At 41.5% G+C, this 16,551-nt stretch overlaps 1 protein-coding gene across 5 annotated transcripts in view; it reads right to left on the reverse strand.

The window, feature by feature from the left end:
• The window catches only part of UBR4 (ubiquitin protein ligase E3 component n-recognin 4), a 78,682-nt gene that overhangs the window by 51,626 nt on the left and 10,505 nt on the right, over positions 1-16,551 (reverse strand). For all 5 annotated transcript variants that reach the window (XM_056333009.1, XM_056333008.1, XM_056333007.1 and 2 more), the window contains exons 15-41: positions 15,951-16,138; positions 15,228-15,387; positions 15,010-15,095; positions 13,862-14,031; positions 12,909-13,191; positions 12,175-12,307; positions 11,681-11,760; positions 10,919-11,047; positions 10,281-10,463; positions 9,932-10,054; positions 9,613-9,842; positions 8,845-8,969; positions 8,157-8,254; positions 7,866-8,023; positions 6,953-7,162; positions 5,833-5,934; positions 4,838-4,938; positions 4,444-4,642; positions 4,021-4,209; positions 3,602-3,665; positions 3,220-3,411; positions 2,724-2,794; positions 2,449-2,596; positions 1,678-1,905; positions 1,285-1,455; positions 1,000-1,182; positions 558-716 (exon numbers count right to left, since the gene is read on the reverse strand). In XM_056333009.1, the coding sequence (XP_056188984.1) occupies positions 558-716; positions 1,000-1,182; positions 1,285-1,455; positions 1,678-1,905; positions 2,449-2,596; positions 2,724-2,794; positions 3,220-3,411; positions 3,602-3,665; positions 4,021-4,209; positions 4,444-4,642; positions 4,838-4,938; positions 5,833-5,934; positions 6,953-7,162; positions 7,866-8,023; positions 8,157-8,254; positions 8,845-8,969; positions 9,613-9,842; positions 9,932-10,054; positions 10,281-10,463; positions 10,919-11,047; positions 11,681-11,760; positions 12,175-12,307; positions 12,909-13,191; positions 13,862-14,031; positions 15,010-15,095; positions 15,228-15,387; positions 15,951-16,138 (4,163 nt within the window). The remainder of the gene's footprint in view (positions 1-557; positions 717-999; positions 1,183-1,284; positions 1,456-1,677; positions 1,906-2,448; positions 2,597-2,723; positions 2,795-3,219; positions 3,412-3,601; positions 3,666-4,020; positions 4,210-4,443; positions 4,643-4,837; positions 4,939-5,832; positions 5,935-6,952; positions 7,163-7,865; positions 8,024-8,156; positions 8,255-8,844; positions 8,970-9,612; positions 9,843-9,931; positions 10,055-10,280; positions 10,464-10,918; positions 11,048-11,680; positions 11,761-12,174; positions 12,308-12,908; positions 13,192-13,861; positions 14,032-15,009; positions 15,096-15,227; positions 15,388-15,950; positions 16,139-16,551) is intronic.

Here is a 16,551-nt window from a genome sequence, read left to right on the forward strand (position 1 = left end):
AAATATTAGAACAAAGCATTTATAAATATTTCAAGCCAAGAACAGAGTTAAAAGCTAGCATTCCTCTTAGTGCCAATAATAATTCAGAGAGGAAGAATCTAAAATTCCTGCAGGTAAGGTGAATGACGTGGAAATTTGTAAAGAAAACAAACCCAAACCACAGAGTCCAGCTGTTTCTTAGCTAAATATCAGATCTGTGAATTCGGCACTGGGAAAGCTGAACCTAAATTGGGGAGAATACAAAAAAAACCGTCCTTGCTACAAAGCACTTGTTACGGACTAGTTCTAACACACCAAGTTTCACATGACTAAACCTTCACTCCTGTCATAAATTTGGCCTAAATACAATAAGTAGTACTATTTTGAGACACTGTCTCATTTATTATATTATTCATATAGGTCCTGCTCCTTTTACTTCATATATCTAGTAGGAAAGTGATTCATCAACTAAAATTAGTGACAGACCTTTGGAGCCAGCTCTGCGCTAGCTCCTCAGAGGACAGACAGACACCTGGTTTTGAGCTGATGTTTCCAGCTGCCTGGAAAAGGGCACTTACTTTCAGGCCACACACAGCTAGGTAGTCCTCCTTGCAGGGATTTCCAGTTAGGCTCAGCACAGTAAATGGAACGGGTGCAGAAGCAAGGCGAGTAAGGGTCAATTTTCTTTTGCTGGAGTCTGCTTGTTTCAGCAATGCTGAGAGCTGAAGGACTGTAATCTGCAGAACAAAAGGAACTCAAGTTACCCATGTTTACAACCGAGGGGAAAAAGGCATTTCAATTTCAGCTCTATGACCGTGTGGCCACAGTTTTCACTGTTTCTGCTGCAAGATTTCTTTTCTCTAAGGAATGAGAGGTATTTCTAAGCTACACAATACTTTACAGATGATCCAGATCTCAGGACAGGCAGAACAAATCGTATCCTGCTTGTTTTTCAGTGCTCTAAGGCCAGTTTCGTTTTCCTTTACAATCCAGAATTCTCTAAAGAGTTAGAGAACTCACCTTGCCCTTTTCGTGACTCACAGCCAGGTGCTGCCGACGGCCGTGCGGGGACGACAGCACACACATTGCCACCCGCCTCAGCACATGAGCACTGATCAGCTGCCGGATCGTCTGGCCCTGGTCACCGCTGTAGTTCATGCGGACGTTCTCAAAAGCACCTTCTTGAGAGCCCAGAGTCGGGACCTGTGTCATTATGAAAAGCATACAAAAGCCTATCACTGAAATTTTTCTGTTTAAAAGTGATCCCACCTGTCCCATCATCTAATCGCTCCTTTAGTATCATACCATCAACTGATCTGTCATTTCTACTGACTTGTCCAAAGTATGTAGCTCATTGAGAGCTTGCTGTGCACGACTGCTGCTCCCCATGGCCGAAGCTTGCTGGAAGTTTATCTGAATGGCATCCATCAGGAAATTCAGCATCTCCAGCACCAAAGGTGCAAAGGAGAAGTTGGCCTGCAAGAAATAAATAAGGCAAGTGAAGCACAAGATGCTCTTGCTGGCAGTCTTCATAAAAGCTGCATGTCAACTGCTTTTTAAAGCTGGACACCACTTTTATGATCCCTCTTATCAGAAAGAGCAGCACAAAAATCAAGCAACTTGGCAGATAACCAACACTGTTTGACCCTCATCCTCATCTTAAACCATCTTCTTTTAACAGCTAGCTGATAATCATACCTGGGACTGCAATTCCTCTCGACAGCCCTCAACATTTCTACACAGGCTGCTCTTCTTGGGTTTTTCTTCATCAGGACCCTTCCCCTCACTGATGGTGACCTTGGCTTTCTCTGCAGGAGAGGTGCTTGCATGTCGAATGACACTCTCGGGCACTCTGGGCTCACTCTGGAAGGCGGATTCTTTCATGGTAGAACTCATACCACTGCTGGGAGTTCTCTTCACCAAAGCCTGGGAATGATACCGTAATGCTAAAAGCCCAAACCAGACTCAATTTTACCACTGATAAAATGAATACAGGTTGTAACAGCAGCAAGATTAATGTAATTTTTAAGAAACAGAGTGCAATTCTCTTAGATTGCAATCTTAAAGAAATAACACAACAGTATCCTACGTGCCACTCTCCACCCAAGTATTAGAAAAATGTTCATATCTAAGATAAAGTTGCTTTGCTTGCTGCTAGTGGAAAACATGGGAGAAGGTGGTATCTGAATGCTGCGTAGCTTAAAATAACTTGCAAATTCTGTCGGGCTAACTGGAATCCAAGTAGTCACTAGGACAAAGATTTGAAAATGCACTTATTTGGTGCAAAAAAAGGTAAATTGCCAGGCAAGCTGTAAATTAAGAGGAGTCATCATAAAGCCAAGGCCTTCAAGTCTTTGTACTCTTACACACTCGTATCAAAAGGTAACTTATTGCAGAACAGAAACCTCTGCAAAAGACTTTAAAAACTGAAGAAACCACAGCTTGTAAGTTGATTTAAAGACACTTTACCAGGCAACTGCCATCTTCCTTGGCTCCACAGTCACAGAAGAATGATCCGTATTTGGCATAAGAAATCTCATGATCCTTGTGACAAACTTTAGCACAAACTGTGCAAACACCAACCCCATCAACCATCTTGCAAGTGTGACAGTGATACCTGCACAAAATAAGCCAGAGGAGTTATAAAATACAATGCCTCAGTAAGGCCCACAGGTGCATTTGTTTCCCTCTCAGTGGCCAGAAATATCAGGCTGAAATTGCAAACACAAATTTGAGATTCTTACCAATGCTGATTCATGAATTCCTTCTGTGTGATCGTGAAGGTACAGAGTTTATTACAAAGAGAATCTTCATCCTATCAAGAAGAAAGTTATTTTGGAAAGGTGTCACAACTGCAGCTACAGCAAAGGCACAGGGTACAGAATACACTCCTCAGACAACAAATGCACATTTTAAGAATAGCAAGTTTTAGGATCACTTCACTAAAAGGCAGCAGTTGGTATCAAACCACATGGAAAGAGGAGATGGTAACATTTTAAAGCAACACAAAAGAGTGAATGTAAGAAAACCAGTAAGAAAAAATATATATTGGGGAGACAAATTTTAAAGCATGCATTAACGACAGATTCTCTTCCAGATCTGACAGCTAGGGTTCCTCACTCAGTCCCACATTAGGAATAAACAACAACAATAGAAATCTTGATTTATAACCTGAGTAATTCTGATTTGAAAGCTGCAAAATAAATCTTCATCTCATTTGCAGCATTAACTATTGCCTACCGAATCTTCAGCTTGAGAGTCCTCCTCTTCCACTGCCAACTCTTCCACCCAGTCTGAATCCACCTCAATCGCCCGTTCCTCTCCATCAACAGAAAGATGACTTGGTCCTTGGCCACTGGTCTGGCTCAGTGCATTAGTCACATCGGCCAGGTAAGAGACAATATGGCATGTGCACTCCAAGATAGTCACATGCTATAAAGTAGACATGAATGAAAATGAGAGACAATATTTAGATCCCACAATAGCTGCTGTAAGGCAAGAAAGCAGAACGGTCCCCCAACCAAATTGCTTTAAAACTCCCACTATGAAACCAAAACAGGACAGCTGATACAGCTGAGGCCTGAGATTCATTCCTGCAAGTTAAGCACGTCACATGTCTTACCTTCCCTTGCATGACATTTGCATTCATTTTTTCTACCACATTCTTCTGAGACAGGTATTTCTTGCTGTAACACAAACCAGTGGAGAAGATCATTACAGTCTGGGAGGTATATAATCAGTTCTGACAAATAGCCTGAAGCATTCAGTTTGCTTTGGATTAACCACAAGAAATGTATAAATGCAGTAATTAAACCATCATGTATGGAAAAGGCAAAGAAAACACAGGGTAATTCTTAATGGGCGGACAGAGATCAGCCTCTCTAAGACACTTTACATTCTGAAAAAAAACAACCCTAAGAAACGTTTCAGTTAACATGAACATCTGTCCCCAGATTACCAGGAATTTTTTTTTTTTTTTAAAAAAAATAATCAGTCTAAGTGATGCAAACGAACAAACAGCAGTACACAGTTCTCTCTTACCATCTGCCTAGCCAATCAACAGCAGCACCATGAAGCTGGAGGTGTCCTGCACCTTGTCCTGCACTAGCCAAAGTTGCCATCACGACCATCAGTTCAGGAAAGCCTGTGCCATCACCATTGGCCAACATTTCTGTTGCCATTGGTATTAGAGTACTCAGTAGAACAGTGCAGACTCCTTCTCCGACTTGGCTAATCAAAAAGGAGAAAGTTTCAGACAGGTACGTCACCCAGTGAAATACCACTAAGCCCCACACCGCAAGAGCACTGTCACAGCAATGCCTTCAGGGCAAACTGCCACACTCCCCATCACTTCATTTGAAAACTGACAACAAGAAACCACCAGCAACTCGCAAGCAATCTGCACATCTAGAGAACAACAGAAATGAACAGCACACAAAAGAAACTACAAAGGTTGTGCTTTACCTGTTTTCCCGAACAATGTAAGTTGTCAAGAGTTGCAGCAGCTGCCTGTTCTCTTGCACAACGTCCAGCTGGTCCGAGTCTTTGGGTGGGGACATGGTCATCCTGGTTAACCAGGCCTGGAGACGTACAGGTTCCACACAAGCCAGCTGAGCCAAAGAGCCACAAAGTCGCAACAGGCTGGGGTTGGGACTCTTCTCAGCTGGAGGAGAAAGTTACTAGTGAGTGACAGATGCTACAACAAACATGTTTGAAGATGGCTTTCCATTAAAAGCGTGAAGCTGTCATTCCACTTCCTCTTACAGCTGTTCTTTCAAGTATCTTCATATCATAGTCTAATACAAGAACAGTATGAAGGGGACAAAGGCAGGACAGAAGAGATTCAACAATTACTTACTCAGCTGGAAGAGCTTGGTGAAGAATTTTAGCACCCTGTTGCAGAACTTCGCTGAGAGGTTTTCATTGGCTGTCGCCATCATGATCTGGACCAATTCTCCACTATATGGAGAGGAGGAATTGTCAGCTTTGTAAAAGATGACCCATCCCTTTTTTCCACCTGCACTTGTACCTGCCCTCACACTTAAGACTGGCAATAGTTTGTATTAGCATCACTCGGCATCCAGGCCACAGCAATTGCTTTCAAACAAACAGCCCTTAGCTTAGACTAAACCTTGTAGATCTCACGAGCTCCTGAAGAGCATATCAGTATTCTCCACGTATCAAGTCACAAACAGGCTTGTACTGGTTTCCAAACCAAAATTCTATGTTTTCTTGCCTATTTTTCCCTTCCATGTTAACACAGAACAGCCACTAGACTGCTTTTGAACTGTTAAACAAGTAGAGAGAAAAACCAGACAAAGGCTGGATTTCCAACACACAAAACCTTTCCTCCAGTTCACCCTCATATCTCTTCAGAACATTTGTTTTTGTGCTATGCCGTTTCCATCACAATTTGCCTTCATAATTCTAAGTCAGGCCAACACCCCACCTCCACCCTTAAAAACATCAACCTATAGCCCCAAGGAAGCACTGAGAGAACTTGGGATTTTGCAGCTTGATCTGTACTTGATCTAACAGCCCTACAGACCAGCATCTCTCAAAAATATCCTTATAATGCCTTTGATAAAACAATCATCTTGCAGGATTCCCCACTGATGATCACTGTGAGGGCTCGGTGAATATTTTACTTGGAGTGACAAAGACCTAGGTCCTCTCCCACACAGAAAGTCTTTTCACACTCCCCTGCACTGCTTGAAGGGCATCTTCTCTTTACACAGTTCCGTATTTTCCTGTGCAAAGGCATTAAAGTCACATAGGTATTGACAGTGGCAAGCTAAGAGAAAAAGGAAGAGAAATAAAGTTCCTAGGCTACAACTTCCAGGATGACTTCACCTTTCTGAAAAGAATTCCTCCATGGCTTTTCGGGCCTGGCTGCTCTCCAGTTGTTTCTCCAGATGCTGCAAACATTCTTCCAAGATGGACTCATCCAGGCCACTAAGGATCAAAAGATGCATATTAAGAATACAGAAGAGCAATTTAAACTACTTAATCCTAAGAGCTGAGAAGTGACCAGTTTTGCTAATTCTAATAAACTGTCTACTAACTGAAAGCAGCTCTCCTTCCAAGAGACAGGAGAAAAACAGTTGATGAACAATCATACATAAACAACAAATCCACCAGGTGTTCAGAAAAAAGTGGCACATGATGCTGTAAGGCAAGTTACACAGGAACCTATAATAATCTAGACCTTTCAGACTCCTCACATTATAAATTCCTATAAATGGCTGCTCTTTTTACACTTCAAGTCTCTTTTAGTGTTACTCCTTCCCATTCTCTCCTGCTCTCATCCCCACTCCACAACACACTCTGCAAGTAAAATCCAATTACATTTACATTCTCTACCAGAAGGCACAGTAGATCTCCCTCTGAATACCTTCCATCCAGAGGGGATCAGTATTAAAAAGATGCAACATCATCATGCCTAATGGTTTTATGTTTCAGATGGGTAGAATCCACATCTGCACATCAAGCTTATTCCCTCCATACACTCAGTGAGTCAGGGGTGGGAAGCACAAATCTGGCTAGTTTGCTATGATAAAGCAGGGATTAACCATCCTTAGAAACAGCAAGAAGAGAGACAAAGGAATATAAAGCGAGTTAGGTCGGCATCTTCAGCTTTGATTTTGTGCTTGTATTTACATAATTTTCTATTTGCCGAAATAAAAAAAACTATCCAGATACATCCATGCTCCATTCAGAGTTACAAGAGATGATGAAAATCCACGCTGCCTTAACAGCAGCGCTGAAAATTCTAACAAGAATAAAAAAAAAATCTCATCTTTTTAGTCCACAGATCTAGAACCCTTCCACAGATAAAAATAAGCCGATTTTTTGCTTTTCTGTCGTGCTGGTTTTGAACAGCACATCTTGACACTGATGTTTGAACATACTGTAGTAATTCTTTGTATACAGCTTTCTTGGAGGAGAACTGCAAGCCACACAGCCCCGTTACCTGTTCGGATCAGAGTGATGGGCCAGGATGTTATAACATCCTGTGATCAATTTCTCATAAACACGTGCCAGGAATTCATCTGATTCTGCAGGGCCCAGGATCCTTTCTAGGGAGTTGCTGCTTATTTCTGCCACACTCTCTGTGCTGGTCTCCAAAAGGAGGGGCAATAGGGAATGAATCACCTGTGGTGGGTTCAAGTCATCCGACCAGCTTGAAAAGAAAAGCCAACAAGTTAATTCTCTGCATGATGTATCAGAGAACATTCTTACCAGATAACTCCTAAGTGACACAAGTAAGGCACAAGTCTGGATGGAAATCAGTGATAAAACCCTTTTTAGAAAGCTGGAATAAATACACTGGCACAGCAATTTTCCCCTCAGAAAAAACAGTCCTCATCTGGAAAACTCTACATGTGTCATTGTTGCATATACAGTTACAACATTTTCCTACCAGACAGTCCTGCTGTGGCATAGTATAGCTTTTGGACTTGTCTGCAGTGTCAATAACTATTTTTTTGTTTCAGAATATCTTAGAGTAAGTCCCTGGAAAAAAAAATTTCTTCCATTTCACTTTTATTATGCTTTGAAAATGTCACACAAGTGAGTAACAAAACACAAGTGAGTTAATTAGATCCATATTGTCTCAGTTCAGATCCCAATTTCTTCAAGTCCCTATTCAACAAAAAGGACTACAGGTCTCTCAGAGTTTGTCTTTTAGAGATGCCAGATCAAGACAGAAAGGCTATCTTTCATTCATTTACTATTTAGAACTGTAAACCAAAAGCTCTGTTAAAGCCTTACTTCAACATACAGCGCCAGTTCACCAAGTGTTCCGCCCGAACAGCCTGGTGAAGACAGACACTCAGAAGAGCAGACATATAGAGCAAAAAAGCGATATAAACCCCGTCACTTACACAATGAGATCCCCAGTGAGTCTGACCAGGGAGAGCAGGGTGTGCTTTAAGGAAGCTGCAAGAGGTAGACTTTGGCTGCAGAGAGTACCAAGGTGGGCGGCCTGAACCGCACTGATGTAGCTTTCGGCGGGGATCGTGTCATTCGCAAAGGCGTTGCGCTACGGATTGAGACACACACAGGCACACAAATCAGAGCCCTTTACCTTTAACAGAAAGACATACTGCCTGCCCCTTGCCAGCAAGTTATGGAGTTAAGATCACACCCAGGTCAATCCACGAGGCTGGACTCACCCACGAGCCAATGTTTGGAAACTCATTTGTATGAATGTTGTTCCACGATTCACATAAAGTCTGCACAGCTGATGGCAAGTTCTGAACAAGTGTTGGACCTGCAATTAATACATAATCATAAGTCACTGAGTAATTTCACGGGTCCTATAGACAACTGCAATGCTTCTATAACACTCTTTAAAACTGAATTATTAAGACACAACTGTAGCTAAATTCTGCTAAAAAAACCCTGAGCTGTAATTCTGTTAAAGGCTAGTTCCATGCTTTTCTACAAGTCAGAATCATCCCTAGAAGTTTGCAAGAGCCTTCACAGCTTCTTTCACTTAATTAAAACAGAAAACACGGCAAAAATATTAATTCGCAGCAGCCTTCCAACATACCAACATTTCATAATTCTCTTTACTACGCCATGCCACCAGAGCTATAATATATTATGGTTATAAAAGCATTTCAATACTCCAGATAAGTCCACAAGATAGTTACTTTCAAGGTTTGCCCAACTTTTTCAGTTGTTAGGATACTAAAAGGGAAAGACTTCCTAGTCTGCTGCTGCCTGGATAGCGCACTATTTGAACAAAGCGACTGCGAACACATTAGCCAGCACAGAGCTTTGAAATGAAACGTTGGCAGCATTGTAGAAAGCTTCACCTATACAGAGAAGGAAATCTGAACTATCCAGCACCCTCACCTAGGGTATTAGACTTGCAACGGCTGGATCCAATGGCCAGGACAGCAGCATAACCTCGTAGCTTCTCTTCAGAGGGTTTGTTCTCAGTGGAGCCCTCTTCGGAGAGACTCCGTAGCAAGTAAGATCTGCGTTCAGGGTGGAAAGGATTTATTTCAGGAAACAGCTCTCCATTTCAGAACCAAGGGTGTCAATACAGCGACAGATAAGCAAGCAAAGTTCTGAAGTTCTGCCCTATACTTTCTGTTATACCACTAAGGGAGTTCTGGGTTTTTATCTCCTCTAAGCTACTTACCAGGAAAAACACCCACTCAAAAGAAAAAGCTGATTTACTTTTGCTTTCTTCTACATGGGCTCTAACGAGAGTTTAGAAGACTTCAGACTCTTAATGTAAGAATTAAACCCCTTCTGTGATGGTCTGACAGTCTCAATATTATCTCAGTGAAATAACCTTAAGTAGCACTATCCGAGAGAGTGGTGAGAATAGGTTTCATCTTTGGATGAAAAGCTGATTTTGCAAGCTTGCAAAAAGCCTTGAAATATCAGACAAGGATGCTACTTAGAAACAACAACTTCACATACATGGCTTGAGAAGCTACTTTTTATTCTTCTTTTAAAACAACAGACACTCTAGAGGATGCAAGTTAGAGTAATTATACTGGACTACAAAAAAAAGGCACCTATGTCTAAGAAAACAACAAACAAAATGCAAAGAAAGTCCTACGCACAGAAGAAAATTGTATTCCTACTAGCAATCTGAAAGGACTGTACCTGGTAAACGTAGCATACGTGTCAATAAGCTGTAGAGTAGCAGGCAGGAGGTTCTTGGTTATCTCTGAAGACTTCTGCGGATCAGTTTCTGCAGCTAGCTTAGAAAAGTGCTCATCTAAAGAAACCTGAATCTTGGAAATTGCAGCATCAAGGGTGTAAATGGATTGTAAACTGGGAACTTCGTGCAGTTGGAGAATAGTTGTGCAATCAACACCACAGAAAGAAGATATCTTAAAATACAAAGGGATGGAACAATAAGTGCAAATCATTCCATGAAAAGAGAAGCTCTGCATGTGCAATTGCATTCACCCCCCCTTACCTGTCGAGCAAAGTATTCTTCTGTTATTTCTACATCGTACTTCACTGAGCTGCACTTGCTGGAGGCCAATTCAATGAGAGAAGCAGCATGGTCAGCTTTCATGCCCTGCTTGGTAAGGTGATCCTATAGATGCCAAAAGAAGCCCTGTCACACTTCAAAAGTGCTCTACCATTAACCACTCTGACAATTAACAGGCTAGAACACTTTAGAAAACACGGACACAAGTTCCCAATTTTCACCATCATGCCCACATAACAAGTCCCACGTGCAGTCAGCATGGAAGAACAAGAGACTGACATTCTTACTCTCAACAACATTACAAAACACCCCTATAAATATGAGGCTTTACCTTAATCCATGTGACATAAGATGGGATTCGCAGCCGGGAAGACCAGCGCAATGTGTGTAAAATATCACATTCACTCATCTCTGGTGTGTTCATAGCCAACTGATTCATGTAGGTTTTGGACGGAGGCAAAATCCCTAGTATCCGCCATAATATCAGGAAGTAGTATTGAAGTGCACAGGCTTCCTAAACAAAAGTACAGTTGGACAAATTAGTAAACAAAGTTTCAATTATTACAGCTAGTGAAATTATCTTATCAGAAACTCTCGACTCCTGTACATGGGCCAAATCAGATGAACGCATACTAGACTGAGTTTCTGTCATATTATACAACACGTTAAGCAACGAAGAGGAGTTAGAAAAGAAAAAGGAAAGAGCACACAATTATTTTCTTCTTGGTCATGTTCTAGCCAGACCTCCTGGAACTACCAGGGACATACAGCAAGTCTAAAACACGTGATGGATTAAAAACTCATTGAGATGTACCGCCACCATAAACACTACTAATAGCTGTGGGATTTTTAAGTTCCCCGTTACTCCAACCACTGCCCAAAATACTTTTAAGTACTTTGCTTGAAAATACAGAGTTTGAAAACTTGTTATTCCTCAACACAGACAACATTACAGCAACACTGCCTTACCAGTGCAGTGACATTTTTGTTCTCTTTTCTCCTAAGTGTATCAAACTGTGATCCAGCTGCAAGTAATGAAGTCAGGGCTGTGTAAAGCTCATCATACTTCGTAGTCCTAGAGAAAAGGACCTCACAAACCTGCAAGAGATGACAAGTCAGGATCTTTGCTTTGCAAATTGCACAGCTCTACATTTATATACAGCCAAGCTCTTCTCTAAAGTATTCAGAATACCCACAGACCAAAAGTATGCAAAATAAAACTTCAGGAAGTTAGTTCTGTCTGTTTTTTCTCTCCCCAGTTGGAGTACCACTGAACTGGTTATGAGGAAGCATGGATGAAGCAAGCCCACAATCTTGATGACAGTAAATTTAGTGAGGAAACAAAACCCAGAAAGAACATGGAGCAAAATGATGAGGAAGCAACTCCAATGCCATGTGTCTTAGTTTAAGATGTTTCAGCAGCACAGAAAAACAAGCGTGGCCGTGACAGGGCCCTCTTGTCACAGCACACATATTTGAATCACAAGCATTACTACAAGCAGTCCAACACATCTTCACAGCCTTTGCATACTGACTTCTCTGACATGCAATTAGGCGCAAAAAGGAATCCCGTATTGTCTTATCCAGCCACTACTCTCCACTTAGTGAAAAATTTCTGCTTTTTCTGCTTCATCAAGTCTTTCCTTCTTGTCTGTTTTCCCTGGCTCTTGTCAAAACAACGTGGCTTTCTGAAGGCTTACAGAAAGGTCTTTAAAACAGAAATCCCAATACCATGCTATCTAGACGGTTCAGATCATCTTCAGAAGCTTCTAGAGATAGGATGCAGTAGAACCTGGGTTGTAGAACTGCGTCTGGAACATCAGGACAGAAAAAAAAACGTTCAAAGTGACAGTTTTAATTAGGTAGTATTGTATTATTCTCTCTCCTCCACCCCCATAACCTTTCACATTTTAAGTCCACTACCAGATTCTACTAAGCTAACTCCGTGATGCATTATAAGTGCTCTAGCCTATACTATATGCAGCAAAGGTTCTCCTACTCCTACAATCTTGACACAATAAATACATACTTATTTTTAATTTCTTGTAGCATACTCCTACATGACAGTAATTTTATTTAATAAAACTCATCTTGCATTATTACATGCAGTTTCACCTGTTGTAACTGTGCCCATTAAAAGTAGGAAAAGCTGTCCACACCAGGGCTCTCTGTTATTTGTAAAAGCATATCTTGGAATAAAAAACTCCTTACGTTTTCTTTCCTACCTGATGAACAGTGTTTGGTCCAGTTTTCTTCCACTTCTTTAAATCCATGATAAAGCGGGACTGACGTTCGTCTGCTACTATCCTGGGATCCACTCACCCAGCCAATGGGTGGAGTCAGCAAATTATACTGCACCTAAGTTAAAACAAACAAAAAAGCACCCATGACATCCTCGTCATTAAGGGACAGGGGGGAAGAATACCACCACCATAAAGAACCATAAAATACTCTGTTGCTAAATCATTCCCAGCCTCTGAGGGAAGCCCTGGAACCTATCTGGTGATTTTTATTCTAGAGTGAGCAGTTTAAATCAACAGTCACGCTTCCAACAACTGAAAAAGCTATGCACAAAACATGAGTATCGCACTAATGAGAACAGTGCCAAAAACCTCAACAGTGAAAAGCTAAAGCATGGTATAGCAGGTATTAGCAAAACAGTGCCTAAATACCCAAATAGTCAAGATTTTGAAAGATAAGGCGAGACATACGTTCTGTCCTTACCAGGATTTATTAGGACAGTAGTTACACCAGGAATTTACACTCAAGCTGAACCTGCTGCTAGGAATCAGCAGCTGTAGTTAATCATGCATTGTAACTCCAAGGTCTTCTAACACCACCAAAACCGATTTACTCACAAAAAGGCCATGAAGAGACCAGAACACACCAAATAATTGCTTGTTACAGACTTCTGCTGGGTGACCAATTAAATATCCAGAACATGATAGCAAAATCTTACCTGTTCAAATAGGTACATGGGGGCCTTGGAATACTGATGGAGCAGGTAGTCGAAGACCAAGAGCAGGCGTGCCACAATAAGGGGCACAGAACCTTGCTGGGTATCCATGTTCACTGTCAGCTCCACAATTGTCTGGATACAGAGCATCATGATAGATCTGCGACCCCTCTCAGAGAAATTGTGAAAAATAAGCAGCAGCAGCTGGAGATGTTCAACATTCAGATCTTCTGTGTCACTGGGAAGAGTCCCCTGCAAGGCATTTTGCTTCAGTGTGCCAACAAACCTGACAACAGGAGAGAGAGTTTATAAAGTTTACTTTTCTCCTTGCTTAGATGCCTCTTTAAAACCTCTTTAACTAGAGTTTAGAGAAAGATCTTCATAATTATATTTTTCTGTTTGTTCTTCTAATACTGTCAATTTCACAAATTATTCACTGCTTACATACTGGAATGAGACCACACGAACAGTAAAACCTACAGAAACTCCATTAGCACCAAATACATTTGATGAAAAATATGAACAATCATTCGAAGGGAGAAAGAGAGACGCAAAGCTGTTGCCACTGGAAAGGCTGTCCACTACAGCTTTCAGTCAGCTAAACCCTATCACAGACTTGCACATTCAGGTAACGGAGGAGAGGAAAAACCTTGGCACCATCGTACCAGAAACCTGCTGAAATAAGACATTTGCCTTCCCTTTTTAAAAATGGCATTTTGACATTGTAAGTAATTCAGCCTCCACCCACTTAAATCCTGAGTCTAGGTTTCATTTACACGCTTAGATGAAGGACTCCAGCAACACTGGATTGACCTTCTGCTCCTCCAAGCATCACACACCATCACCGCTCAGAGAACGCAGACACGCTTGTTACACTGGTCTCAGAGAATTTTCACTTGACAGAAAATTAGAGGTAAGATATGACTGGCTTTCACCTTAACATAAAATTACCTCACCTTTCCCAAACTTTAAGGCATTCTGGAACGTCAGGATCTCCCTGGGCAGTGGCTTTATGCTGCCAAATCAGGAGAAGTCGTGAGAGCACCGACAAACTTTGAGGATGGATGTAGAGAGGCCATGGACCTTCAGAAAAAGGGGCAACTCCCAGCTGCTGGAGGAGTGTGTTCTGCAACAAAACAGAGACTTTTTGAAAAAAGGCAAGTCTGTCCAGTGCTCTAATTAAAAGCATGATCTGAACATACAGGTGACAATAAACACCAGGGCTCCCAGAGCTCGTAAGGGTGCACACAGCAGTTTCTCTATCTGAAATATACAGCATGGCTATGGAGGGACACTTATGCTGCCACTTTGCCACCTAAAACACAACAAACTTTCAACTTCAATGCCAATGCAGAAAAAATGACATTAATGAGCTCTACCCATTTACTGCAACATCGCAGCAGGAGAGATTATACTACTACGTTCAGTAACTAAGAATTTGGAAGATGACCCCTTTGATCACAGTAATGCTTGCTTCTTTTCAAATATAGTAAAAAGGCAGATTTCTGAAAAGCCCAACTGCTTAAAAAACCACCAAAGTATTTCAAATACAGTACAAAACACTCAACAAAAAGTACAGGGATTGAATTCACTGATTGGTAAGCAGATTTATAACCTCTACTTATAGTGCTAAGTCGGGTCAGCCCACAACCTAGCAAAGAAACCTAGAGGCTACAAAGTTAGTACATGAAAGCAAAAGGATTATTTTTTTTCCTCTCCTGAGAGAATTCCAAGGCCTTTTGGCATCAGTCCTGACAGCAAAGCAAATATGCAGGAATGCCTCTCGATAAAACGCATGGACAACCCTCCAAAACAAAATAAACAAACTCATTTCCTTTTCAGCTTTCATCACCTTCAAAGTTCAGTGGATTAATTTGAACTCTAGACATTAAGTTACGCCCTGCAGGACATTTAGTACTGGATGACTGCAAAGCTCATCCAACTCATTGGATCCAAAATATTCCAAGATCTGTTTGCAAAAGAATATACTCTAGGGCCAAACGGAATCATCAACCCACTGCTCAAAGTGCAGAGAATCCACAAAGAGACATTAACAGACAACAACATTTCTTCATTTTATTTACACATTCAATCACAGACTTACCTGCAACGCAGGGGACTGAAGATCTGAGGTCACTAAGGAATGGTTGAAGTGATACAGTGCAGCAGCAAACTCCTCATCTGATGTGCCTGTAAGACAGGAATCAAGCAATTGACTACTGTTGCTCTCCTACATTTACAATTTCCACATGAAACTAAGAAAATGTACTCCTAGAAATCCTAAAGTCTATGTTCTCGAACAGAAAATTTCTGCTCACTCACCCTTAAGCCCGTCCTTATCCACTTCTTTGATGATGCTAGCCAGCGTAGCCATGTGTTGCTCCGAAAGAGACACACTCAGGTAGTTGCGAATGAAGTTATTCCTTGAGTTCAGCATAGAAGTAGTGATAAAGTTCAAAATGTTTGAAGCTAGGCTCAGAAACTGAAAAGAAAAAGAGGAAACACTACAGAAGCAACAAAAGCACGTTAAACATATACTAAACCACGAGCAAAATAAATCAAGTCCCGTAACTCCACCCCAGCAGTGGAGTACAGGTTTACTTGTCACAAGTCAGCTCGCTGAACTCTGTTCTATATCATGACCAATTTTAGAATTCTCTGAAAAGGTTGCACATCTCTAACTTCTCAACTGCAGTATTTATTTTTGTCTTTACCCGACGGAGTTGGAGCTAAAAGCATTCCATCAGCGAGTCAGTTCTGCCCTCGTTTTCCCTCTCCCTGTTTAACCCAAATAGATACTATCTTCAGTCTTTGCCTCCTTGGCAGTAACAAATACCGTGACATTCCACCTGACAGAAGAGTAGAGAAAACATCTTTCTTCAAAGTCAAGACAATCACTGATGCTCAAATAGCAATGTACTTAAAATACATTGTCAATGTTAAAAAAACATTTATCATGCTGTCTGTCAACACTGCTAGCCACTAACAGGTAAACAACGCTCCAGCACATCAGTTACTTCATGAAGCCCCAAGACCTTCCCATACCAACTCGGGATCTTTGCGGCTGGCCAGGATATTCCCATTCTCTCCTGCAGTCTGTTTGTTTGGGCTTTTTACTCTAGGCGAGCTCTCCAGAGGTGGTGGAGGCGGCGGCGGCGGTGGGGCCACTTTCTCTTTGCTCGGAGAGATTGTCTCTTCAAACCATTGCCCAAGGATTGGTTCACTGTCGTCATCTAACACAGGCGTCAGGAAAAACAAAAGCATACTATTATAAGCAAATACCTTACACAAACCACTCAGCTTAGAAAATGCCTGAAAAAGAGTTTCAGTGAGCAGAGTTAAGGTGTCTGCTATCATCATTCTTCCTTTCCAAATCACAAGGCCAAGCACTTCTACAGAAGTCTAAGCAGGAATTTACAAGAAGAAATTATTTCCACTCTCCTCTTAAGCAAATACTGCCTCAATTCCAGCCACTCAGGCTTCAGTTTACATAAAAGAGTACAGTCAGCATTACTTCTGCCAAACAGATCTTCCAAACTTCATATTTTCAGCATTACATGTCATTCCAGCCCAAGAAGGCAACAGCCCAGTAGCCAGGTTTCCACTAAATCTGAAAGACAGCGTAAAATCCTGACTTAAGTTGCTT

This window comes from Falco biarmicus, chromosome 3 (assembly GCF_023638135.1).
Source record: "Falco biarmicus isolate bFalBia1 chromosome 3, bFalBia1.pri, whole genome shotgun sequence".
Taxonomy (NCBI): Eukaryota; Metazoa; Chordata; class Aves; order Falconiformes; family Falconidae; genus Falco; species Falco biarmicus.